This window comes from Phoxinus phoxinus, assembly GCF_949152265.1.
Source record: "Phoxinus phoxinus genome assembly, chromosome: 2".
Lineage (NCBI taxonomy): Eukaryota > Metazoa > Chordata > Actinopteri > Cypriniformes > Leuciscidae > Phoxinus > Phoxinus phoxinus.
This window is the reverse complement of record NC_136877.1, coordinates 2,347,446-2,374,626: the sequence shown is the minus strand read 5'-3', so window position 1 is coordinate 2,374,626 and position 27,181 is coordinate 2,347,446. Positions and strand designations below refer to the sequence as shown.

Here is a 27,181-nt window from a genome sequence, read left to right as displayed (position 1 = left end):
AAATCAATGTTGAATCAAAATATTTCTTTCTAAAAACGACTTTTTGAAATGTCTATTCAATGCTTTTCTCATCTAACACAATAATGACTTCAAATGATCTTTAGCGGGTTGTTTAAACCCAACTTTGGGCCAAATATGGACACACTCAAACGTTGGGTTAAAAATGTAATTCAAAAATGTAACCCAATGGCTGGGTTTGTCCATATTTGACCCAAATTTGGGTCTAAAAGTTGGGTTAAAAATGTAATTAAAAAATTTAACCCAATGGCTGGGTTTGTCATTATTTGACCCAAAGTTGGGTTTAAATGTTGCGTTAAAAATGTAACCCAATGGCTGGGTTAGTCCATATTTGACCCAAAGTTGGGTTTAAATGTTGGGTTAAAAATGTAACCCAATGTCTGGGTTTGTCCATATTTGACCCAAAGTTGGGTTAAAAATGTAACCCAATGGCTGGGTTTGTCCATATTTGACCCAAAGTTGGGTTTAAAAGTTGGGTTAAAAAATGTAACCCAATGGCTGGGTTTGTCCATATTTGACCCAAAGATGGGTTTAAATGTTGGGTTAAAAATGTAACCCATTGGCTGGGTTTGTCCATATTTGACCCAAAGTTGGGTTTACACGTTGGGTTCAAAATGTAACCCAATGGCTGGGTTAGTCCATATTTGACCCAAAGTTGGGTTTACATGTTGGGTTAAAAATGTAACCCAATGGCTGGGTTTGTCCATATTTGACCCAAAGTTGGGTTAAAAATGTAACCCAATGGCTGGGTTTGTCCATATTTGACCCAAAGTTGGGTTTAAAAGTTGGGTTAAAAAATGTAACCCAATGGCTGGGTTTGTCCATATTTGACCCAAAGATGGGTTTAAATGTTGGGTTAAAAATGTAACCCATTGGCTGGGTTTGTCCATATTTGACCCAAAGTTGGGTTTACACGTTGGGTTCAAAACGTAACCCAATGGCTGGGTTTGTCCATATTTGACCCAAAGTTGAGTTTAAACAACCCAGCATTTTTTAGAGTGTACTAACAAGTACTAAGAGCAGAGTTTTGTCACAACAGCCGTGTGTGTTGTGTTAGATCCTGGCCTGTGTGTTCGTGCTGGAGATGCAGAAGAGCTTCTGCTGGGTCATTCAGCTCTTCAGTCTGGTGTGCACCGTCAAAGGCTACTATGATCGTAAGTCACTTTTCCCTTCTCGTCTGTAAAGCCACATTTCCATTACAGATACGTGCACAACTTTTGCGATATTTTCTTAATGTCGATAAAAAACAATTATGAACACAGCACAGTCAAATGTAATGCTTTTATGTGTGTGTGTGTGTGTGTGTGTGTGTTTCTTCCTCAGCTAATTCAGTAAATGATAAGGATTGCTCTCTGCCTGTGGAAGAGGCCGGCATCATCTGGGACAGTATCTGTTTCTTCTTCCTCCTGCTTCAGAGGAGAGTCTTCCTCAGCTTTTATTTTTTGCATGTAACTTCAGATCTTCAAGCTTCGGCGCGACAGGCCTCTCGGTAAGACAGGAACGATTTTTCATGCAATCCATTCAAAGTTCCTACTTGATATATCTGACTTATGACCCTGAGTCTGATGCCTAAAAGTTGATGTAGTGAGTGCAAGTGAGTGACTTTTAACCTAGATGATTTTACCATCTGTGCTTATAAATATATATATACTGAACAGGTTTCATTCAATTCAATTCATATTTATTTGTATAGCGCTTTTCACAATACACATCATTTCAAAGCAGCTTTACAGAAAATGCATGAGTCCATATTACAATTTATAGTGATCCGTTATCAGAGGAAACTGTCTAGGTTATGTTTTTCAGAAATGTACATATACAAAATCACAGTTACTGTAGCTAAAAAGTTATTAATTTAAACAATGTAATAATTTAATGCAGAAACAATGAGCTCATTGAAGTAAGGATGAAGTTCATTACCATGCAATTATTATTATTATTTATTTATGTACTTATTTTTGCTTGAATGATTTATCATTAAGTATGTACACCTCTCTGGTGTTCATTAGGCATCATAAATTAATCTAGGCCAATTGAATTCAAAAGTTTGCACCCTGAAGCTTGTGTTGCACATTTTTTACAGTATGAGGTTTAGAATTTTGTCTTTCCAAGTTGAATGGATTGCAACGAACACAGTGAATAAGTGATTCAGGTAATAAGTTGGGGTGTGTATAACATAACATTTATTTTCTGTGTCTGTGCATTAAGGGGTTTCGAGCTTTTCCGTGCCAGCATTATAAAGAACATGCATTTCCATAAGCAGGCAGAGAAGAAGTCCATTCAACAGCTGAAGGAATCGTGAGTTAACACTTTGCCCTTTTATTTGCCATAATACAAATAAATTAATGAATAAAAAAGAATGTCCTACATATGAAAGATTATTTTTGTCACGGAGTAAAAAAAAGAAAGGTAATTGCAACTTTTCTGACTTTTTTCCCTCGGAATTCACAATATATAAATTCGCAATTCTGAGGAAAAATGTACAATTATAAAATATAAACACAATTCTGAGGAAAAAAGGTCACAATTATAAAATATAAACTCACAATTCTGAGGGAAAAAAGTCACAATTATAAGATATAAACTCACAATTCTGAGGAAAAAGTCACAATTATAAGATATAAACTCACAATTCTGAGGAAAAAGTCACAATTATAAGATATGAACTCACAATTCTGAGGGAAAAAAGTCACAATTATAAGACATGAACTCGCAATTCTGAGGGAAAAGTCAGAATAACGAGATATAAACTCACAATTCTGAGGAAAAAGTCACAATTATAAGATATGAACTCACAATTCTGAGGAAAAAGTTACAATTATAAGATATGAACTCACAATTCTGAGGGAAAAGTCAGAATAACGAGATATAAACTTGCAATTCTGAGGAAAAAGTCACAATAACGAGATATAGACTCACAATTCTGAGGAAAAAGTCACAATTACGAGATATAAACTCGCAATTCTGAGGAAAAAGTCACAATAACGAGATATAGACTCACAATTCTGAGGAAAAAGTCACAATTACGAGATATAAACTCGCAATTCTGAGGAAAAAGTCACAATTACGAGATATAAACCCGCAATTCTGAGGAAAAAGTCACAATTACGAGATATAAACCCGCAATTCTGAGGAAAAAGTCACAATAACGAGATATAGACTCGCAATTCTGAGGAAAAAGTCACAATTACGAGATATAAACTCGCAATTCTGAGGAAAAAATCACAATTATAAGATATAAACTCGCAATTCTGAGGAAAAAATCACAATAACGAGATATAAACTCACAATTCTGAGGAAAAAAGTCACAATTATAAAATATAAACTCGCAATTCTGAGGAAAAAGTTGCAATAACGAGATATAAACTCGCAATTCTGAGAAAAAAGTCACAATTATGAGATATAAACTCACAATTCTGATTTTATTTCTTGCAATTCTGAGGTAATAATTTGCATAAACACAAATTGCATAAGCACAAATTTGTGAGAAATAAAGTCCAAATTGAAAGTTGCAATTATTTTTTTTATTCCATGTTAGACACAAGCTTCCATAGCTTATCGAGCTCTAGTCACTCTATATAAGCAATCTTCATGTTTCCTCAGGATGAATCGCATACGTGACAAACAGCAGAAGTACAAGGAAGGACGAAAACCTTCTGATGTGGAGGAGCAGTCCGCAGGTACACATCATTAACATCCAAACTGATATAACATATTAATAAGATGCATGAAATCTGTAGCCAGGAAATGAGAATGCCACTCATTCTCTGCTGTGTGTGTGTGTGTGTGTGTGTCACCTCATAGACGCCAAGGAACAGAAGAAAGAGAGACAGTTGTCAAAGTCCAAACGGTGGGAGTTTCCTTGGATGGATCATGCGACTGGTATATGTCAAGCTTAATAAAATAATCATATTTTCAAGGGATTCGGAATGCAGGAGTTTAAATATGTGTGTTTATCTTTGCTTTAGTGTTGCATTCTGGGGAATATTACATGTTTGAGTCTGACAGCGGAGAGGAAGATGAATCCTTCCAGGAGGAACAGAAACCTCGCAAACAAACGGCCTTTCAGGTGAAACACGCTTGTATTAAGTTTGCTCTCTGTTGTATGTGTGGTAAGGCGGTTGTTGCAGGGATACGTGTGTAAAGTGTGTGTGTGTGTGTGTGTGTGTGTGTGTGTGTTAAATGTTTCCCACAGCTGGCGTACCAGGCTTGGGTCACCAGTGCAAAAGAAGTGCTGAAAGTGCGTCAGCAGAGGCAGAGAGAGCAGAGAGCCGAAGCAAAGAGACTACAAACCTCTCCGGCTTCAGGTTAAACACAGACATATGAAACATACAGCGATATTTCCCAGACGACAACATAGTGTCGGCCCAGATCCGGCCCACATCCGGTACGCACAAGTCCTGAAAAGTGAAGCTAAAGCATCTCGATTGCCCCCGGGTGGCTGGTCCCAGTATAGCTCATAAACCCAGAGTCTCGATCGCCCCCTGGTGGCTGGTCCCAGTATAGCTCATAAACCCAGAGTCTCGATCGCCCCCCGGTTGGCTGGTCCCAGTATAGCTCATAACCCCAGAGTCTCGATCGCCCTCCGGTGGCTGGTCCCAGTATAGCTCATAAACTCGAGTCTCGATCGCCCCCCGGTGGCTGGTCCCAGTATAGCTCATAACCCCAGAGTCTCGATCGCCCCCCCGGTGGCTGGTCCCAGTATAGCTCATAACCCCAGAGTCTCGATCGCCCTCCGGTGGCTGGTCCCAGTATAGCTCATAAACCCAGAGTCTCGATCGCCCCCCGGTGGCTGGTCCCAGTATAGCTCATAAACCCAGAGTCTCGATCGCCCCCCGGTGGCTGGTCCCAGTATAGCTCATAAACCCAGAGTCTCGATCGCCCCCCGGTGGCTGGTCCCAGTATAGCTCATAAACCCAGAGTCTCGATCGCCCCCCGGTTGGCTGGTCCCAGTATAGCTCATAAACCCAGAGTCTCGATCGCCCCCCGGTGGCTGGTCCCAGTATAGCTCATAAACCCAGAGTCTCGATCGCCCCCCGGTGGCTGGTCCCAGTATAGCTCATAAACCCAGAGTCTCGATCGCCCCCCGGTGGCTGGTCCCAGTATAGCTCATAAACCCAGAGTCTCGATCGCCCCCCGGTGGCTGGTCCCAGTATAGCTCATAAACCCCGCCTCCCCATAAAGTCTAATGGGACGCGAGGGAAACTAAAGAATCAAATTACACTTCAAATACAGTTTTTCCAAAGATGTTTTCTGTAATTTTGGCTAGTTTTTATCATGCTGATGTAAGTTTAAGCATTCGCTTTTTAAAATAAGTTTGGTCTTAGTTAGTTATTGGACGCTTCAAAAACGGGAATGTGACGTCATGATTGACAGCTGTGATTGACAGCTTCTCTAAACATAGTCACTGAAGATTGTAGCTTCATCTTCAATTTCTACATTTCCTTAACGATTTATTTCACACCGACATTCGTTTTTCTGCTGTAAACTCTACTAACCGTTTCTGCGAGTGTGTGTATGCGAGAGTGTCTGTGAGTGTGTGCGGGACCTCAGCTCTGCGCAGAATCAGCTCCCAAATTAGCGCAAGATATCAGTGCCATATAGCGACACTGGCGGCTTCACTTTACACCAATGGAAGAGAGTGAAGGGGCGTCGTCCATCTTTTTTTACAGTCTATGTCCGGTACACACGGATTCCACACGGCCCAGATGTGGGCTGGATCTGGGCCGACTCTTTGTTGCTGTCTGGGTTTACAAGTAGACAAATCAACCAGTTCCACATTTGATCTTATTACAGTGGTATATTGAGTTGTGTGTTTCTCTCGATGGGTATCAGGTGATGCTGAGGAGGATGGAGCGGTGTTTGATGTTGGGAATTCCCAGGAAGTGGAAGAAATGCAAGAGGAAGGAGAAGATGTGGGTACGTAAGCAATTTCATCCCTGCTAGATATTCCACGTGGAAAGTGGACGCATTTATGAACAACAACAGCCATGAAGTGGAATAACTCTGGTCACGAGTGCTGATGCTCTGATGCTAAAGCGTTCCAGTCTTCCCCTGGCATTAATATCAGCACAGAAACTGTGCGGCGGGAGCTTCACGGAGTGGGTTTCCTCACATCTACAAGTACAATGCCAAGCGCCACTGGACTCCAGAGCAGTGAAAACCTGTTCTGTTCTGACCAATCACGCTTCTCTGTCTGGCAGTCTGATACACTGCGTCCGAAATCGAATACTTCCCGACTATATCCACATTATTCCTGACGATCTCACTGCGTTTTGAATTATGGGCGGCACTTCCGGTTTGGGGAACTTCCATTCAAAAAGGCGGAAACTAATCATTTCAAATCATAAGTTTGCCAAACAAATAAAGCTGATCCGTTAGTTTGACTGGATGATCTGTCAATTTCCCTTCATGGTTTATTTTCAGACATCATGAGAATAACACACACTTGGTATTTTAACGTGATGATAACAAGAATATCTACGGCAAGAGCTCTTATCAGTCTCTGCTTTCTTTTCCTCGTGATCATTTTCTTTTTTCCCTTTGCAATCATAAAAGTATGAAAAAGGACAACATATACTGCGTATTTATGGTCTGTTTTCCCGAATTTAATTTACGATATATTCCATTAATAATTCACTGGAATGTGCGAATAATCTCTCGTTATTCTCATCAAATCCTCACGTCTCTTTCCAGGTTTGCTTTCACAGGTAAATGCAATTTATAATCTGTCAAAATGACGGAAATCATTTTGAAATAGTAACACGTAATGCTGACGTTAATGAACATTTTTGATTAAGGCATACAGATACAGTGATATTTAACCAAAGACTCGCGCTTTTGGGGTTATTTGGTCTGCTGAAAGTTCCTTGTTGATGCTTTTACACTTTTAAATTTCCTTTTAATGTTCGATGGTTGAACGGTGAGTAGATTAACGTCGTTTTATGGTGACACTTTCCTAACATATTGCGTTCATAGAGCGAGCCTTTTCACTGATTGTTTACAGCTTAACGGAAGTTACACACATAATTTGCGCAAAGCATCATGGGGCGCAGGAATAGTGTGGATAGAATGCAAAATACGCCGACAGATTAGTATGTCCGAATACTATAGTATTTTGAAAAACAGTAAGTACACGGATGACCTAATTTTTCCGGCAAAATTCTGAAGTGCGCATCCAATGGACTCTTTACTATCCCATGAGGCATCAGGAGAGGATTTATAAGTGGCAGAGAAGCAACACGAGTTGACAGTAACAATATGGCGGATATAGTTTGTCGTAATTTCATTAATAGAACACTTTTTTTGAACACTGGATGAGTTTGGTGTGGAAGAACCTGACTGGCCCTGATCTCAACACCTTTGAGATGAACTGGATTAATGGGCAAGAAATCCCACAGAAACACTCCAAAATCTGATGGAAAGCTTTTCCCAGAGGATTGGAAGCTCTTGTGGCTGCAAAGGCGCACCAGCTCCATTTAATGCATTTATTATTTGTTTAATGTTCAGGTGTCCCAATACTTTTGTCCATACATTGGATCTAAATAACACATCCGGTTTAATGACACAAACAATAAAAAAGTGGTTCAAAAGTTTATAAATGTTTATTTTTTTATAAAATGGCCGCTGGTTTGTCTAGATAAGACTCTTATTCCTCGGCTGGGATCGTGTCGAGACTGTGAAGCTGCACTGAAACTCACATCTGGACCCCATTGAAGTCACTATATGGAGAAAAATCCTGGAATGTTTTCCTCAAAAACCTTCATTTCTTTGCAACTGAAGAAAGAAAGACATAAATATCTTGGATGACATTAGTAAATTATCAGGAAATTTGAATACAGAAGTGAACTAATCCTTTAGTCCGCCTTTTAAAATGGAGATGTATTACCGCCTAACCGTAAGCAACTGAAAACAAGCGTCCTCATGCATCTTTCTGATTTCACAGTATCTCAAGGCACTGGCAGTGATGTAGTGCAGAGGATTCTGGACATATTGAAGTTCCTTTGGGTGCTTTTCCTAGCAATGGTGGACGGATTCACCATGTGGCTCAACTTGCTCACCAAACAGTATGTGGACACTTCGATGGTCCTCTGTGAGGAGCGCTACCTCTTCATCCACAACATCAGCCAGGTGCGTCAACCACCTTCATTTACACAGCGCTTTTAACAATACAGACTGATTCAAAGCCGCTTTACTGAGATAATAGGAAATTACAGTAACAGAGATTGTTTTGGCTTCACAGCAGCTCTAGAATAAAGTTATTGTCCTGCTAAAGTTAGTTTCACTTCTGTTGTAAAGATCATTACCCAGCAAGCAATGTTGCGTTTAAAAGACGTCTAATAGCCGTCCAAACACAGCCCAGACGTCTCGGCTAAACAAGGCCAAATTTGGGCTGTCATTTAAAATTGAATAGACGTCTAAACCATCGCCCAATAATAGACTATTCATCAATTAGATAAAGAAATGAGTGAAGAAATGAAACCAAACACCTTGAAATCTCTGTTGACTTTGCTTACATGATGGAATATCAAACATCTCGCAAGTTATTTTGGCAAAAACAACATAATTGAACAAAATTCAAGGTTATGTTGGCTAGAAGTGTGTGACTATATCGGGTCTATAGTTAGCAGGGTTTGAAATTAACTTTTTCACTCACCGGCCAATTTGGCTACTACATTTTTAAGTTACCGGCCATTCAGAACTTCTACTAGACAAACATAAATAAATAACTAAATAAGATTAACTACGTCACAGCTGTATGTGTTATACAATTTGGATTTCATACATTCATTTCTTATTCAAAGTCATCCAGCATCTTCCTCTTTCATCCTCGTCCTTTCCAACAAAAATGTGTTTGAGCTGGACAGATCAGTACAGCACGAAGAACATCATAACAAAGTCGGATGTTGGAAAATAATTTATTTTCTGTTCACCACATGCTTTTTAATATTCGCTACTGCTTCAATGCAAATGAACATGCGCCGTTATTTGTTGCGTAGTGACGTGTCAGTGTGTGTGTTCAAGTACGCCAGATATGAGCAGATTCTGCACAATACGCTGTATTTATTAAGTCATGATGACTCACGAGTTTAGTATTTGTGCTAAATCTGCAGTACATTGCAATTTGTCTAACACAAACTTCCCCAGCAAAAGTGGGTTAACATAATAAGTAACGCCAAATTGGCTCGTGATTTGACAGCGTTACCCGCCACAGTTGATTTTTACCCACATTTGGCGGGTTATAATTTCAAACCCTGGTAGTTAAAGGGTTAGTTCACCCAGTAATATAAACTCTGTCAGTGATTCCTCTCCCTCATGTTGTTCCCCGTCAGACTTTCCTTCATCTTCAGAACACAAATGAAGATATTAGTGATTAAATCTGAGAGTGTCTCACTCCTCCATAGGCTTCTGTTGTAATTGAAACTTGCCGGCCCAGAAAGTTAGTAAAGACATCGTTAAAATAGTCCGAGTGACTACAGCGGCTCAACCTTAAAGGACAAGTTCGGTATTTTACACTTAAAGCCCTGTTTTCAGATAGTTTCTGATGAAATAGAACGGTTAAGATTGAAATTTGGACAGATGCTGCTGGCCCGAGAATTTTGGTTTTCTTTCACTTTCCCCCCCATCTCCACAATGGCTGTATAGGTGTATAGTTTTTATCCAACTCCATTGACTTGTACCTCACAGCACATCCAATACAAGTCAATGGAGTACAATAAAAACTACGATAAAACCTGTTGGAAAGCATCTTTTGCAGCGATTTTTGTGTGAGCTTATCAGTGAACACCCCTGACCACTCGGTGAGTTTCCCGTCTTTGTAAACGAAAGTTTAATTTGTTTTAGGAAGGATTATTCTCGGGCCAGCAGCATGTGTCCGAATTTTAATCTTAACCGTTCTATTTCATAAGAAACTATCTGATAACAGGGCTTTAAGTGTAAAATACCGAACTTGTCCTTTAAGTTTATCAAGCGACGAGAATACTTTTTGTGCACAAAAAAAACCTAAAATAACGACTTTATTCAACTCTTGATGTTCTTCTGTGTGGGGCTCTGAGTGAGTTCTCGTAGTTTAACAGCGCAGCGCTTCTGGGTTGTACGACAGAACGGAGGCTCACTATTGGCCAGCATCACACACATCACACACATGACCAGCGTCGGCCAAGAGTGAGCTTACGTTCTGATGTACAACCCAGAAGCGCTGCGCTGTTACACTAAGTGCACTCACTCAGAGGAACACACAGAAGAACATCAAGAGTGGAATAAAGTCGTTATTTTAGTTTTTTTTGCGCACAAAAAGTATTCTCGTCGCTTGATAAACTTCAGGTTGAGCCGCTGTAGTCACTCGGACTATTTTAAACATTGTCTTTACTAACTTTCTGGGCCGGCAAGTTTTAATTACAACAGAAGCCTCTGGAGGAGTGAGACACTCTCAGATTTTATCACTAATATCTTCATTTGTGTCCCGAAGATGAAGGAAAGTCTGACGGGGAACAACATGAGGAGAGAAATTACTGAGTTTACATTTCTATGTATTCCTTTAACCTAGACGGTGAAATGACGGCTATTGCTTGCTCTGGGTAGTTATTAAGTTTTAACTATAAACGAACAGAAAACGTTTAATGTGTTCTGGCCGTTCATTTGCACGACAGCAGTGTTGACTCACACTAACACACCTGACCTGTGTTCTCATGAAGTGTGTGTCGTCCACAGACACTCTCCCGAGAGCCCACGGAGGACCAGCTCTCACAGGACAGTGAGAATCTCACTCTCGAGACGTGTCTCGATGAGACCGACACCGACAACGCTCGCTTCAGCAGCAACGCCAAGTGAGTCTGACCGCCTCAGTTCCCGGGTTCGTACACTGCAAAAAAATGCTTTTCTTACTCAGTATTTAGGGGCCAAGCACTGAAGGTGCGGGCACCTATTGTATCTGTTCTGGTTCTTATTCTGCTTCTTTTTCTTTTTCTTTTTCTTCCGACTGGGCGTCTATGGCAGCCTATAGAACTGTTTGCGGGAAACTTATGAAAATTGGCACAGTGATAGAGGACAGCCTGAACTATCACCATAGCGAATTTGGAGTCTCCAACTCATTCCCTCTAGCGCCACCAGCTGTCCAAAGTTTCACTCATGTTTATGCTAATAACTTTTGAACCATAAGGGCTAGAAACAAAATTATTTTTTCCTCTGATTCCTGAGCTCACGACGATTCGATTGCACCCTATGACGTCATTTTCCGTCATAGTAGTTTTCCCGCCATTTTGAATTTTCCGAAATACCTACTTTTTCGAACTCCTCCTAGGCCGTTGCTCCGAATTTCACGAAAATTTAATCAGATCATCTCCAGACCTTGACGACCAAAAGTAATGGAATTCAAGTTGATTCGAATTACCGTTCTCGAATACCGCGCAAATAAATTTTACGTAGCGCTTGCGAATACAGACGTAAGGCCGTATCTCCACAACGCTTTATCGGATTCAGACCAAATTTGGTACATGTCATCACAAGCATGACCTGAGGCTACATGCTGCGTTTCGGCGCAGCGCCACCTACTGGTCCGGAGATATGAAGAATTTATGTTTTTGTTTATAACTTCTGAACGGTTTGTCCAAAAATCACAAAAGTGGTCTCGTTAGATTCAGGGCGTCATGCTGAGTTGACTGATATCCAATTTTCCTATATCGGCCATTTTGGCTGTCGGCCATTTTGAATTATGTGCTAAAATGCTGTATTTTATGAACGCATGAACGTATCGTTACGAAACTCAGTATGGGTCATCAGTACAACGCCCTAAAGGTACTCAAAAATTTATGAGACAGCGCCACCTTTTGGTCAAAAGTTATAATGAAATTTCCAAAAATGCTAATAACTTTTGAATAAATTTGCCTATAGTAATGACACTGATCTCAATAGATTCCTTGGGTTATGCTGAAAACATAGATACCAATTTTGCCATAGTCAGCCAAACTTCCTGTCCGCCATCTTTATTTTCTTTTAAAACCTACTTTTTCGAACTCCTCCTAGACCGAACGTCCGATTTTCACCAAAATCGGATCGTGTCATCTCCAGACTGTGCCGAGTAAAAGTTATGGATTTCGTGTCGATAGACAAAACCGTTTTCGTATACCGCAGTGGCAAAGTTGAGGCATGATGCCAAAATGACTATTCAGGCTTTATATCTGCAATGCCTTGACATATTGACACCAAACTTTGTATGTGTCATTGTCACTTCACTCTGACCACATCACATCAGTTTCGTAACTGCGCCACCTATTGGTCGAAAGTGATAATCATATTTTTAGTTATTGTATGTGATTTTTCAACCATTTTGCCAAAATTCATCTTCAAATGTCTTTAATTGCTCCTTGCTGCAGTGGGTCTCACACTCCCAGCCACTTTGGCATGTCTTGTCGTCTTGCTTGCGCTTGGCCCCGGTGATTGCTGCTTGCAGCTATATTTCTTCTTTTTTTTCTTCCGACTGGGCGTCTATGGCAGCCCATAGAAGCGTATGCGGGAAAGTTGTTTTGGTTTGACATTCTGATAGAGGACATTCCCAACATCAAATACACCAATTTTGGTGTTTCTAACTCATTCCCTCTAGCGCCACCACCTGTCCAAAGTTTCAGAAATTGTATGCTAATAACTTTTGAACCGTAAGGCCTATCAACAAAATTCTTTTTTCCTCTGATTCCTGAGCTCATGCCGATTCGATTGCACTCTATGACGTCATTTTCCGTCATAATAGTTTTCCCGCCATTTTGAATTTTCCAAAAAACCTACTTTTTCAAACTCCTCCTAGGCCGTTGCTCCGAATTTCACGAAAATTGAACCAGATCAACTCCAGACCATGACGACAAAAAGTTATGGAATTCAAGTTGATTCGAATTACCGTTCTCGAATACCGCGCAAATAAATTTTACGTAGCGCTTGCAAAAACAGACGTAAGGCCGTATCTCCACAACGCTTTATCGGATTCAGACCAAATTTGGTACATGTCATCACAAGCATGACCTGAGGCTACATGCTGCGTTTTGGCGCAGCGCCACCTACTGGTCCGGAGATATGAAGAATTTATGTTTTTGTTTATAACTTCTGAACGGTTTGTCCAAAAATCACAAAAGTGGTCTCGTTAGATTCAGGGCGTCATGCTGAGTTGACTGATATCCAATTTTCCTATATCGGCCATTTTGGCTGTCGGCCATTTTGAATTATGTGCTAAAATGCTGTATTTTATGAACGCATGAACGTATCGTTACGAAACTCAGTATGGGTCATCAGTACAACGCCCTAAAGGTACTCAAAAATTTATGAGACAGCGCCACCTTTTGGTCAAAAGTTATAATGAAATTTCCAAAAATGCTAATAACTTTTGAATAAATTTGCCTATAGTAATGACACTGATCTCAATAGATTCCTTGGGTTATGCTGAAAACATAGATACCAATTTTGCCATAGTCAGCCAAACTTCCTGTCCGCCATCTTTATTTTCTTTTAAAACCTACTTTTTCGAACTCCTCCTAGACCGAACGTCCGATTTTCACCAAAATCGGATCGTGTCATCTCCAGACTGTGCCGAGTAAAAGTTATGGATTTCGTGTCGATAGACAAAACCGTTTTCGTATACCGCAGTGGCAAAGTTGAGGCATGATGCCAAAATGACTATTCAGGCTTTATATCTGCAATGCCTTGACATATTGACACCAAACTTTGTATGTGTCATTGTCACTTCACTCTGACCACATCACATCAGTTTCGTAACTGCGCCACCTATTGGTCGAAAGTGATAATCATATTTTTAGTTATTGTATGTGATTTTTCAACCATTTTGCCAAAATTCATCTTCAAATGTCTTTAATTGCTCCTTGCTGCAGTGGGTCTCACACTCCCAGCCACTTTGGCATGTCTTGTCGTCTTGCTTGCGCTTGGCCCCGGTGATTGCTGCTTGCAGCTATATTTCTTCTTTTTTTTCTTCCGACTGGGCGTCTATGGCAGCCCATAGAAGCGTATGCGGGAAAGTTGTTTTGGTTTGACATTCTGATAGAGGACATTCCCAACATCAAATACACCAATTTTGGTGTTTCTAACTCATTCCCTCTAGCGCCACCACCTGTCCAAAGTTTCAGAAATTGTATGCTAATAACTTTTGAACCGTAAGGCCTATCAACAAAATTCTTTTTTCCTCTGATTCCTGAGCTCATGCCGATTCGATTGCACTCTATGACGTCATTTTCCGTCATAATAGTTTTCCCGCCATTTTGAATTTTCCAAAAAACCTACTTTTTCAAACTCCTCCTAGGCCGTTGCTCCGAATTTCACGAAAATTGAACCAGATCAACTCCAGACCATGACGACAAAAAGTTATGGAATTCAAGTTGATTCGAATTACCGTTCTCGAATACCGCGCAAATAAATTTTACGTAGCGCTTGCAAAAACAGACGTAAGGCCGTATCTCCACAACGCTTTATCGGATTCAGACCAAATTTGGTACATGTCATCACAAGCATGACCTGAGGCTACATGCTGCGTTTCGGCGCAGCGCCACCTACTGGTCCGGAGATATGAAGAATTTATATTTTTGCTTATAACTTCTGAACGGTTTGTCCAAAAATCACAAAAGTGGTCTCGTTAGATTCAGGGCATCGTGCTGAGTCGACTGATATCCAATTTTCCCATATCGGCCATTTTGGCTGTCGGCCATTTTGAATTATGTGCTAAAATGCTGTATTTTATGAACGCATGAACGTATCGTTACGAAACTCAGTATGGGTCATCAGTACAACGCCCTAAAAGTACTCAAAAATTTATGAGACAGCGCCACCTTTTGGTCAAAAGTTATAATGAAATTTCCAAAAATGCTAATAACTTTTGAATAAATTTGCCTATAGTAATGACACTGATCTCAATAGATTCCTTGGGTTATGCTGAAAACATAGATACCAATTTTGCCATAGTCAATCAAAGTTCCTGTCCGCCATCTTTATTTTCTTTTAAAACCTACTTTTTCGAACTCCTCCTAGACCGAACGTCCGATTTTCACCAAAATCGGATCGTGTCATCTCCAGACTGTGCCGAGTAAAAGTTATGGATTTCGTGTCGATAGACAAAACCGTTTTCGTATACCGCAGTGGCAAAGTTGAGGCATGATGCCAAAATGACTATTCAGGCTTTATATCTGCAATGCCTTGACATATTGACACCAAACTTTGTATGTGTCATTGTCACTTCACTCTGACCACATCACATCAGTTTCGTAACTGCGCCACCTATTGGTCGAAAGTGATAATCATATTTTTAGTTATTGTATGTGATTTTTCAACCATTTTGCCAAAATTCATCTTCAAATGTCTTTAATTGCTCCTTGCTGCAGTGGGTCTCACACTCCCAGCCACTTTGGCATGTCTTGTCGTCTTGCTTGCGCTTGGCCCCGGTGATTGCTGCTTGCAGCTATATTTCTTCTTTTTTTTCTTCCGACTGGGCGTCTATGGCAGCCCATAGAAGCGTATGCGGGAAAGTTGTTTTGGTTTGACATTCTGATAGAGGACATTCCCAACATCAAATACACCAATTTTGGTGTTTCTAACTCATTCCCTCTAGCGCCACCACCTGTCCAAAGTTTCAGAAATTGTATGCTAATAACTTTTGAACCGTAAGGCCTATCAACAAAATTCTTTTTTCCTCTGATTCCTGAGCTCATGCCGATTCGATTGCACTCTATGACGTCATTTTCCGTCATAATAGTTTTCCCGCCATTTTGAATTTTCCAAAAAACCTACTTTTTCAAACTCCTCCTAGGCCGTTGCTCCGAATTTCACGAAAATTGAACCAGATCAACTCCAGACCATGACGACAAAAAGTTATGGAATTCAAGTTGATTCGAATTACCGTTCTCGAATACCGCGCAAATAAATTTTACGTAGCGCTTGCAAAAACAGACGTAAGGCCGTATCTCCACAACGCTTTATCGGATTCAGACCAAATTTGGTACATGTCATCACAAGCATGACCTGAGGCTACATGCTGCGTTTCGGCGCAGCGCCACCTACTGGTCCGGAGATATGAAGAATTTATATTTTTGCTTATAACTTCTGAACGGTTTGTCCAAAAATCACAAAAGTGGTCTCGTTAGATTCAGGGCATCGTGCTGAGTCGACTGATATCCAATTTTCCCATATCGGCCATTTTGGCTGTCGGCCATTTTGAATTATGTGCTAAAATGCTGTATTTTATGAACGCATGAACGTATCGTTACGAAACTCAGTATGGGTCATCAGTACAACGCCCTAAAAGTACTCAAAAATTTATGAGACAGCGCCACCTTTTGGTCAAAAGTTATAATGAAATTTCCAAAAATGCTAATAACTTTTGAATAAATTTGCCTATAGTAATGACACTGATCTCAATAGATTCCTTGGGTTATGCTGAAAACATAGATACCAATTTTGCCATAGTCAATCAAAGTTCCTGTCCGCCATCTTTATTTTCTTTTAAAACCTACTTTTTCGAACTCCTCCTAGACCGAACGTCCGATTTTCACCAAAATCGGATCGTGTCATCTCCAGACTGTGCCGAGTAAAAGTTATGGATTTCGTGTCGATAGACAAAACCGTTTTCGTATACCGCAGTGGCAAAGTTGAGGCATGATGCCAAAATGACTATTCAGGCTTTATATCTGCAATGCCTTGACATATTGACACCAAACTTTGTATGTGTCATTGTCACTTCACTCTGACCACATCACATCAGTTTCGTAACTGCGCCACCTATTGGTCGAAAGTGATAATCATATTGTTAGTTATTGTATGTGATTTTTCAACCATTTTGCCAAAATTCATCTTCAAATGTCTTTAATTGCTCCTTGCTGCAGTGGGTCTCACACTCCCAGCCACTTTGGCATGTCTTGTCGTCTTGCTTGCGCTTGGCCCCGGTGATTGCTGCTTGCAGCTATTTAGGGGCCAAGCACTGAAGGTGCGGGCACCTATTGTATCTGTTCCCGTTCTTATTCTTCTTTTTCTTTTTCTTTTTCTTCTTCCGACTGGGCGTCTATGGCAGCCTATAGAACCGTTTGCGGGAAACTTATGAAAATTGGCACAGTGATAGAAGACAGCCTGAACTATCACCATAGCAAATTTGGAGTCTCCAACTCATTCCCTCTAGCGCCACCAGCTGTCCAAAGTTTCACTCATGTTTATGCTAATAACTTTTGAACCACAAGGGCTAGAAACAAAATTATTTTTTCCTCTGATTCCTGAGCTCACGACGATTCGACTGCACCCTATGACGTCATTTTCCGTCATAATAGTTTTCCCGCCATTTTGAATTTTCCGAAAAACCTACTTTTTCGAACTCCTCCTAGGCCGTTGCTCCGAATTTCATGAAAAATGAACCAGATCATCTCCAGACCTGGACAACCAAAAGTTATGGAATTCAAGTTGATTCGAATTACCGTTCTCGAATACCGCGAAAATAAATTTTACGTAGAGCTTGCGAAAACAGATTCAAGGCTGTATCTCCACAACGCTTTGTCGTATTCAGACCAAATTTGGTACATGTTGTCTCAAGCATGACCTGAGGCGACATGCTGCGTTTCGGCACAGTGCCACCTACTGGTCCGGAGATATGAAAATTTGCTTATTTTACTTATAACTTCTGAACGGTTTGTCCAAAACTCATAAAAGTGGTCTCGATAGATCCAGGGCGTCATACTGAGTTGACTGATATCCAATTTTCCCATATCGGCCATTTTGGCTGTCGGCCATTTTGAATGATGTGCTAAAATGCTGTATTTTATGAACGCATGAACGTATCGTTACGAAACTCAGTATGGGTCAATATCAATAAGATATTAAGTCTTGTTCTCTAGGGAAATAAATCACAATTTAGTGAGTTGTTGCTTAAAAAAAGCTATATTATCTGCCAATTGGGTAAGAAAAATAATCTTAATTTAAACGGAAACTATTTTTATTTATTTTTTTACCCCATTGACAGATCATTTTAGTTGTTTTAAGCAAAAACTCACATCATTTTATTTTTTTTCCCCACAAAACAAGACATAATATCTAATGGCATTTTACTCATCTAGTAAATGCATCTTGATTTACATTTTTTTTTAGATATTTGGACTGGAAACAAGACAAAAATACTAAGTAAGACATTTTTTTTTGCAGTGTGTTGAAGGAAGGATTTTGTACCAATGATATTTCAGTGTGGATTATTATCCAGCGGGATAGATACCAGGAGTCCAACAAAATGCCTATATTTTCCTGTCATTTATGAGCAAATGTCTCATTTCTCTGCAGCGTGGTTGAGTTGGAGACACTGGGTGGTTTTGGGAAGGCCCGTGACTTTAGCAGCACGACTCTGTCTTCTGAACTCACGCTCGATCTCGACACAGAGCCGTTCGACAGCCAACACCCTCGCCGCTCCAGAACCGCCAGCGAACTGCTGTCCGACAGGTGATATATGACATTACTGTACGATCCTCTGCGCTTATTAAAGGGTTAATCTCATGAAAACATGTCTGGATCTGTTAGAAATTATATTTGGAAGAAAGTCTGGTTTATGACTGTCTTCTTAATTAGCTTATTTTCATTGTATAGCAGTTTGAGCTAACTCTTTATTTTTATGATCCACTTTAGACAGTCTGCTAACTACAAGTAACTTTGCAACTACATGTCAACTAGCAATCATTATAGTATTAGAAACTGTCTACTTAATATCTGCTAACACTTTATTTTGATGATCCACTTTAGACATCCTAACTACAAGTAACTTTGTAACTACATGTCAACTAGTAATCATTAGAGTATTAGAAACTGTCTACTTAATATCTGCTAACACTTTATTTTGATGATCCACTTTAGACATCCTAACTACAAGTAACTTTGCAACTACGTCAACTTTTTCTACTAACCTGAACCCTAACCTAACAGACTACTAATACAATGAGAGTTAGTTGACATGTAGTTGCAAAGTTACTTGTAGTTAGTAAAATGTCCACAGTGGATCACATGAACCCAGTTTGGTATACTCTGTTGTCTTTGAATTGCTTAAATAAATGTATAAATTCAGCATTAAAAAGCAGAGCAACACTACTGTGATGCATAAATAATTAAATAATTTTGTAATATTACAGTAATGAGAATTTGTGAAAAAATGTGTAGCTATTAATGGTTTTAAAGGTGCACTGTGTAATATTTAGGAGGATCTTTACAGAAAACAATATCATATACATAACTATGTTTTCAGTGGTGTATAAAGACCTTACATAATGAAGCATTATGTTTTTATTAAGCTTAGAATGAGCATTTCTCTCTACACACACCGCGGGTCCGCTTACATCGACATGTTTCTACACACACCGCGGGTCCGCTTACATCGACATGTTTCTACACACACCGCGGGTCCGCTTACATCGACATGTTTCTACGGTGGCCCTGAAAGGACAAACGCGTTTCGTCACTATGTTGTTCTTCATGTAAAGAAGCTAAAGCTAAAGTCAGCGAATAAAACACTGACACAATGATGAACAAGTAACAATAATATTTACAATAACACAGTTTTACTGAATAATTAATACTGAAGACGACGACATCACTTCCTGTCAGCCACCGTAACTTCTGTTGGGTGCAATTCACAACCTCACCACTAGATGCCACTAAAACTTACACACTGCACCTTTAAAAGGGACTAAATAGGCCTAATTTTCGTTATGTAAAATGAATAATTTCTTGTCTCTTCAGGCCCTTCAGTGTCCAGGAGTTGATCCAGTCCCGTGAGTTTTACTCGACTCAGAACCGACTGCTGAAGCTGGTGTTCGCGCTCTATAATGTTCTGGCGGCTCACTCCGAGCTGGTGTGTTACTTCATCATCGTGCTCAATAACCTGGTGACGGCCTCGGTCGTGTCGCTGGTTCTGCCGGTCCTGGTGTTTCTGTGGGCGATGCTGTCGGTGCCGCGACCTTCCAAGAGGTTCTGGATGACGGTCATCGTCTACACTGAGGTGTGCAGAACACGCACGACATTTATAAAACTGGCTTGGTGATTTAATGCTTCATATCAGAATAAAAAAACCTTTTTTCCCTTTTTTTCTTCTTCTTTTTTTACATTTTTATATTATTTTTGTTTTACTTCAAATTTTTGGTAACACTTCATAATACGGTTCATTAGTTAACTACCTTAGTTCACATTAACTAAGAATGAACAATACTTATACAGCATTAATTAATCTTAATTAATAAGTGCACGTCATTTCTAAAACTGGCTTGGTGATTTAATGCTTCAGATAATAAAATATAAACTTTTATCCCATTTTATTATTGTGATACTCCCAAGACATATGATAAAAGGTTAACAAAAAATGTACTGTTGATTAAAATGAAAATACAGAATTATTGTAGATGAATATGCTTGCGCTCTTTCACTGACTAGATATATTTAAAATAATGTTGTCACTTTTTACTGGTAACAAGACATTTGGCATTATCAGATCCCACAAATATTCCCCCAGTGCATTATTATACATTATATTCAACATTATATACAGCAGTTTAATGTAGAACTGACACTAAAACTCTGAAAACTTGAATTTTTTCCCACACAGTAATTTTTATTTTGGGTGAACTATACACGATACTTATTGCCACTATCAACGATACATATTGTTGCATTTTTATATTACTATATATTATTACACCCCTAATATTTAATGCTTTTTTTACATTTCATTTTATATGGTATATAGAAAACACGATTTTAACTACTTTTTAAGAGTAAACACTTTTATAGTTCATTGAACCTTTAGACCAAATCTTAATATATATATATATACCGGTATATATATATATATATATATATATATATATATTTTTTTTTAATTACCTTGGGGATTTAATGTTTTAGATATTTAATTTTTAAAAAAATCCCCTATTTAAATTTTTAGAATATTTTTAGATTTGTTTTAGTTTAGTTTAGATTATTCGTTTATAATGACGTGGACAATCCCTTTTGATAAAAAGAGCAGCTTTAGCCTCTACGGCTAATTTCCAGCTTTAGTCCCCGGCCCGATGTTTATAAGGCATACATCAAATAAAATACATTACAATTATATTTACAGCAGTGCCAAGCAAAAGGAGTAAGACATACAAACATGTGGCACACAATTGAGGCAAGCAAGTGTTATTTTCACATCAGTGTAACCCACGGGCTTCAGGGGTTCAGGAAGGCCTACATTAGGGTCATTAACAACAGAAACTCAATAATCAGATGTAAAAATAAAACACTGCTTAGTGTTCACTGTATGAATTAAATATACACTGATTCTTATTAAAGCTACAGAAGTTATTCAGCCGAGAGCAGCGAGTGATTTCTCTTCATGACCCCAGTTATTTTTTACATTTCCCATATTTCTATATATTCTGCAGCCCTAATTTGGACCTGTAATAACGTGTGTGTGTGTGTGTGTGTGTCCGGATGTGTTCCCACAGGTCATGGTGGTGGTGAAATACCTGTTCCAGTTCGGCTTCTTCCCGTGGAACAGTCAGGTCGAGCTGAAGCTGAACGAGGACAAGCCCTTCTTCCCTCCACGGATCCTCGGCCTGGAGAAAACCGACAACTACATCCGCTATGATCTGCTTCAGCTTCTGGCGCTCTTCTTTCACCGCTCACTTCTCCAGGTATTCACACTCGCCTGCTAAACTAGCTCAACGCTCGCCATCGTAAAGGCCCAGTTAAAACTGATTGGAATAAAGCATTTTAGAACCCATTAGAGGCCAAAAGTCTTTGGTTTTTGAGAGTAAAAACTGCATTAATTTCTCCAAAGGGAAAGTTATTTTTAAAAGGGTGGTGTAATGCCCTTTTCACAAGATGTAAAATAAGTCTCTGATGTCCCCAGAGTGTGTGTGTGTGAAGTTTTAGCTCAAAATACCCCACAGATATTTTTATATAGCATGTGAAAGTCACTTTTTGAGGAAGAGCAAAAACACACCGTTTTGTGTCTGTCCCTTTAAATGCAAATGAGCTGCTGCTCCCGGCACAGGGGGCGGAGCTCCAATTACCTCCTCACACACACACACACACACACACATGCACTGAAAATTTCAAACACATTTATCCTTTTATGTTCAAACCGGAGTCAGACAATGATGGAGAGACTCGAGAAGAAGTGACAACATGTAGAAGAACAGGACATTTCTGAATGGTTAGTTGATGAATTTATGAAGCTTATGTGTAGTTATCTTCTAGTCATTGATTAGCATATTCTGTCTTGATAATTTATAAATCATGTTCCGGGGGGCGGGGTTTATGTAAATTCTATGGTTGCTGATGTCACTAACCCGTGAGGAATGTCGTGTAGTTCCTACCAGCCGTTTGTTGTAGTCCTTAAAAAGTGATTTCTGTAAAAGCAAATATCTCCCTTTGCTTTGAACTTTGAGCGTTGTAACTTTGCAGATGTTGTGTATGATCAAACAGCAACATTACACACTAACTACAGTTAGAAAAGTCAAATCATAATCAACAGCCCCTATATGTCACTATCATGACAGAATATGCTAATCAATGACTAGAAGATAACTATAAGCTACATAAATTCATGTTTTTGAAATGTTCAGTGTGTCTGTGTGAGGTAATCAGAGCTGCTAACACACACACACACACACACACACACACACACACACACACACACAAGCTCTTGAAGCTCCGCCCCCTGTGACGGGAGCAGCAGCTCATTTGCATTTAAAGGTAAACACGCACAAAAAAGATAGTTAGCAAATAATCCTTATTGTAAAGTCAAGTCACCTTTATATATATATATATAGTGATTTTAACAATATAGATAGTTTCAAAGCAGCTTTACAGTGATGATAGGAAATGAAAGAGATTGTTTGTAAAGTGTGTTTGCCTCTCTCAGCGTTACGGGCTCTGGGACCGAGAGGGCCGTCTGGAAGAGAAGAGCAATCGCTCATCAGCGGAGAAGAGCAAGACTCAACTCTCGGATGAAGAGGAGCCCGACACCGAGGTTACGACACCGACCGATGCGGAGATACACACCGACCCCGACACACACACACACACCTCAGAAACCCTCGACCCGGACCCCGACACACACACCTCAGAAACCCTCGACCCGGACCCCGACACACACACAGAAACACTGGAGACCGTGAAGGAGGAGGGAAAGAAGAAGAGTCGCTTCCTTCGCTTCCGCAAGAACAAATCCTCAGAAATAGGTCTGTTGTTGAAAAGCTTTATATACGGTGTTGGGAACCGATAATCCATTCTTTACTCTGGAAGCGGATATGGAAGCTTGTTTCCGGCACAGAACAAAACATTTTAAAAGATAATTGCGACTTTTTTATCTCACAATCTCAGAATTACGAGATATAAAGTCAGAATTGCGTTTCATAAAGTTAAAAATTTGACTCGCAATTCTGAGTTTAAATCTCACAATTTTGACTTCATAACTCGCAATTGTAAAAAAATAAAAATTGCGCAAAGTAAACTCGCAATTGTGAGAAAAAAGTCAGAATTGTAAGATAAAAAGTCGCAATTCTGAGGAAAAAAGTCAAAATTGTGAGATATAAACTCTTCTAAAATTCATAACTTTATAAAACGCTGACGTTATATCTCGTAGTTCTGAGATTGTGAGATAAAAAAAAGTCGCAATTATCTTTTAAAATGTTTTATTCTGTGGCGGAAACAAGCTTCCATTGAAATCAGATACTTATTATAAAATTAAAATCTCGATTCTGCTTATCGATTCCTGTTCGCATTTAAATGTGATTCTAAGCCCAATCGCATTGAGTTCTCTTTTGCGCCTGAACGAACAAATACACTAAAAATTGTCAAAATATCCTCACAAGTGACCATAAAAAGTTGGGAAACAAACCCGATGTGTATCAGTTTATTAGATCCGTGCATTCAGTCTTAAAGTGACAGTAGCCTAATAAACCTGGTCATTAATGTGTGGATCAAACAGCAAAAGATAAGAGAGAATCACTCACTGCTCTTTACTGAATAACTTTAGTCACTTTATTTTTACTAAATCTGTTTTATTTATATAAAGAATACTTATTTTACAGCTGATTTCAACTTCGGTACCTGAGCTTTCTTTAGTTGTTGTATTTATGTGCTATTGCTAATTTGTTTATTTGTTCTTATTTTATTACTGACTGTTTACTCGTCTTCAACAGTGTTTTGAAAGTATCTAAAGTCTGCTTAAAATGTCGCTAGATGACGTAATGCAATATACAATATAGTATATAGCTGAATGTCCAATAAAGCGGTTCTCATTTGCATATTTGCATATTTTCTGTCAGATAATGGAGCGAGTGTGATATAGTGACTGACAGTGGCATAGGTTTGATTTTGATATTGGTGGGGACGGGGACATCATTATATAGTTTTGATCGAAATTATTGCTAGGGATATATATCAATGTCACTGGATATTGGTAGGGACACGTCCCTAGCGTCCCTACTAAATTCTACGCCCCTGGTGACTGACTACATGTTAACCAGCCGTCGCTAGATTTGTCAATCACTTTTTGAAATACATATTTTTTCTTTGCTAAATGAGTCTAAAGAAGTTTTTAATATAACACTGTTCTTTAATAATGTTTTAAATTTGTATTAGTTAAGCTAGTATTTTTTTGCTGTGGTATTTTTGTTCTTGGTATCCAGCTACACCAAAATGTTTGCAAAAAGAAAATGTTTTTTTTTTTTTACTGTAATGGAAACTGGGTATCGATAATCAGAATCGGAATCGCTAAAATCCACCCTGTTTATATATGATTAATACCTAAATGATGTCTATAATATTGTACTGAGCCTGATCGGTGTGTTACTGTGATCAATCCTGCCACAGACACTAAACAGAAAGAACCCAAGAAGAAGAAGAAGAAGAAGACGACACGCGGCGAGGACGCCAGTAAAAAACTCCTGGTTGCTGTTGAAGGGAAACTCAAAGGCCTTCTCTTGTCCATGTAAGAGTCCTGTCGCTCTGCAGATCACAGCAGATTATCGCAGTCTCGGCCGCTTGTTGTTCTCCAGCTAGTCAGAAATTAACATTTCCATTAAGCGGCAATATTGAATTGATTTTTTTTTTTTTTTTGGTATTTTCAAAAAAAAAATACTAGTGATGTGAGATTTTGAAACTCTTCAACCTTTGTGATTCATGTTTTGGAGCAGTGATTAGGAACGTGTATCAAACCGTCAAAGTCATGTGACTTCAGTTAGGCTTTGTTACGTCATCACTGTTTAGAAATATCAATGTTTTGCCACTAGAGGGCGATGATCCCCGTGAACCCATGAACCAGTGTCTAGTTATGATATTTACCTGATCTTGGATCAGTTTTATACATTTGTAAACATTTAATGACACATTTGTATAATTAAAAGAAAGAGTTGTAGTTAAAAGTCTCTTACTGGTCTGATTAACCAAGCGATCCATAAAACTATCAAAACAAGCACTACAATATAATAAAATAACACGCATTATAGAGACACTTATATTTAGTACTATTATCATTTGTATGATTTAATTGCATTTTAAACCCTTAATGACCTTTTTTTGCTGTATTTCCACTGTTTAAAAACAATATTGAACACTGATAAACTGATGATCGTGATTGATATATAACGTGCAGTATCATGGTCCAGATGAATATAATGTCTCTGCTCATCTCGCTGTGTCATATTTAATGTCATATTCATTCCTGTGTTTTTCAGAGTGAAGAATGTGTACAAGCCGAGCTTCAGGTTCTTCCAGAACATCTTGCATGCGGAGTATCAGACGGCCACTGATGTGTACGCGCTCATGTTCCTCACCGACGTGGTGGACTTCATCATCGTCATCTTCGGGTTCTGGGCTTTCGGAGTGAGTGCTGAACACTGATGTCTCTAGTCAAAGAATCCTAAAGGAGTGACGACAGGATTTGCATTTTGGAATGGCGTAATTTAGTATTCTCAATATGTGACACTGGACAACAAAACCAGTCAAAAGGGCCAATTTTTTTAAATTGAGATTTATACATCATCTGAAAGCTGAATAAAAAAGCTTCCCATTGATGTGTGGTTTGTTAGGAGATATGACTATTGAAAATCTGGAATCTGAGGATGCAAAAAAATCGAAACATTGAGAAAATCTCCTTTAAAGTTGTGCATTTATGTTCACGATTGTGCTGCATTCACTCACAAAAATACATGTTTTATATATTTACGGTAGGACATTTACTAAATATCTTCATGGAACATGATCTTAATATCCTCATGATTTCTGGCATAAAAGAAAAATGGATAATTTTTACTCATAGTAGTAGTAGCCTTTATTGTCACTTAGTCACAAGTACCAGTGAAATTAGCCTATTATATAATCTATTGCCACAGATATACCCGTGCGACTCCAGACTGGGTTTATGATCCAGGGTCACATTTGAGTTAAGAGAACAATAATGCTAAATGCAAATAATATAAGCAAGGGTGGACATAAGTTTTCCATCTGGTTGTGCACTGCAAAAAATGCTTTTCCTACTTAGTATTTTTGTGTTGTTTCCAGTCCAAATATAAAAAAAATCTTAAATCAAGATGCATTTACTAGATGAATCAAATGACTAGATATTATGTCCTGTTTTACAGGGTAATTAATCAAAATGAAGTGAGTTTTTGCTTAAAACAAGCAATTATCTGCCAATGGGGTCAGAAAAATAATTCAAACAGAAATAGGATTGGCAGATAATTGCTTGTCTTACGCAAAAACTCACTTCATTTTTATTTATTTCCCAAGAAAACAAGACTTAATATCTAATGTCATTTTACTCATCTAGTAAATGCATCTTGATTTAAGAGATGTTTGATATATGGACTGTAAACGACAGATATCCGGCGTAAGAAAAGCACGTTGCTCAGTGTGATCTGACCGTGTGCTGTGTCCAGAAACACTCGGCGGCGGCAGACATCGCCTCGTCTCTGTCCGAGGATCAGGTCCCCGAGGCGTTCCTGGTCATGCTCCTCATCCAGTTCAGCACCATGATCATCGACCGCGCCATCTACCTGCGGAAGAGCGTCCTGGGGAAGCTCATCTTCCAGGTCATCCTGGTGTTCGGGATCCACCTGTGGATGTTCTTCATCCTTCCTGCGGTCACCGAGAGGTCAGCGAGCTTGAGTATCATCCC

The 27,181-nt window shown here is 39.2% G+C and overlaps 1 protein-coding gene across 1 annotated transcript in view; it reads left to right on the top strand.

Moving 5' to 3' along the window:
- The window catches only part of piezo1 (piezo type mechanosensitive ion channel component 1 (Er blood group)), a 140,989-nt gene that overhangs the window by 98,160 nt on the left and 15,648 nt on the right, over positions 1-27,181 (top strand). The window contains exons 26-42 of the mRNA XM_079589536.1: positions 1,076-1,172; positions 1,342-1,507; positions 2,227-2,316; positions 3,622-3,698; positions 3,823-3,900; positions 3,987-4,087; positions 4,214-4,325; positions 5,854-5,937; positions 7,964-8,148; positions 10,729-10,844; positions 18,313-18,468; positions 19,756-20,014; positions 21,498-21,686; positions 22,922-23,240; positions 24,877-24,994; positions 25,740-25,887; positions 26,943-27,157. Of these exons, the coding sequence (XP_079445662.1) occupies positions 1,076-1,172; positions 1,342-1,507; positions 2,227-2,316; positions 3,622-3,698; positions 3,823-3,900; positions 3,987-4,087; positions 4,214-4,325; positions 5,854-5,937; positions 7,964-8,148; positions 10,729-10,844; positions 18,313-18,468; positions 19,756-20,014; positions 21,498-21,686; positions 22,922-23,240; positions 24,877-24,994; positions 25,740-25,887; positions 26,943-27,157 (2,510 nt within the window). The remainder of the gene's footprint in view (positions 1-1,075; positions 1,173-1,341; positions 1,508-2,226; positions 2,317-3,621; positions 3,699-3,822; positions 3,901-3,986; positions 4,088-4,213; positions 4,326-5,853; positions 5,938-7,963; positions 8,149-10,728; positions 10,845-18,312; positions 18,469-19,755; positions 20,015-21,497; positions 21,687-22,921; positions 23,241-24,876; positions 24,995-25,739; positions 25,888-26,942; positions 27,158-27,181) is intronic.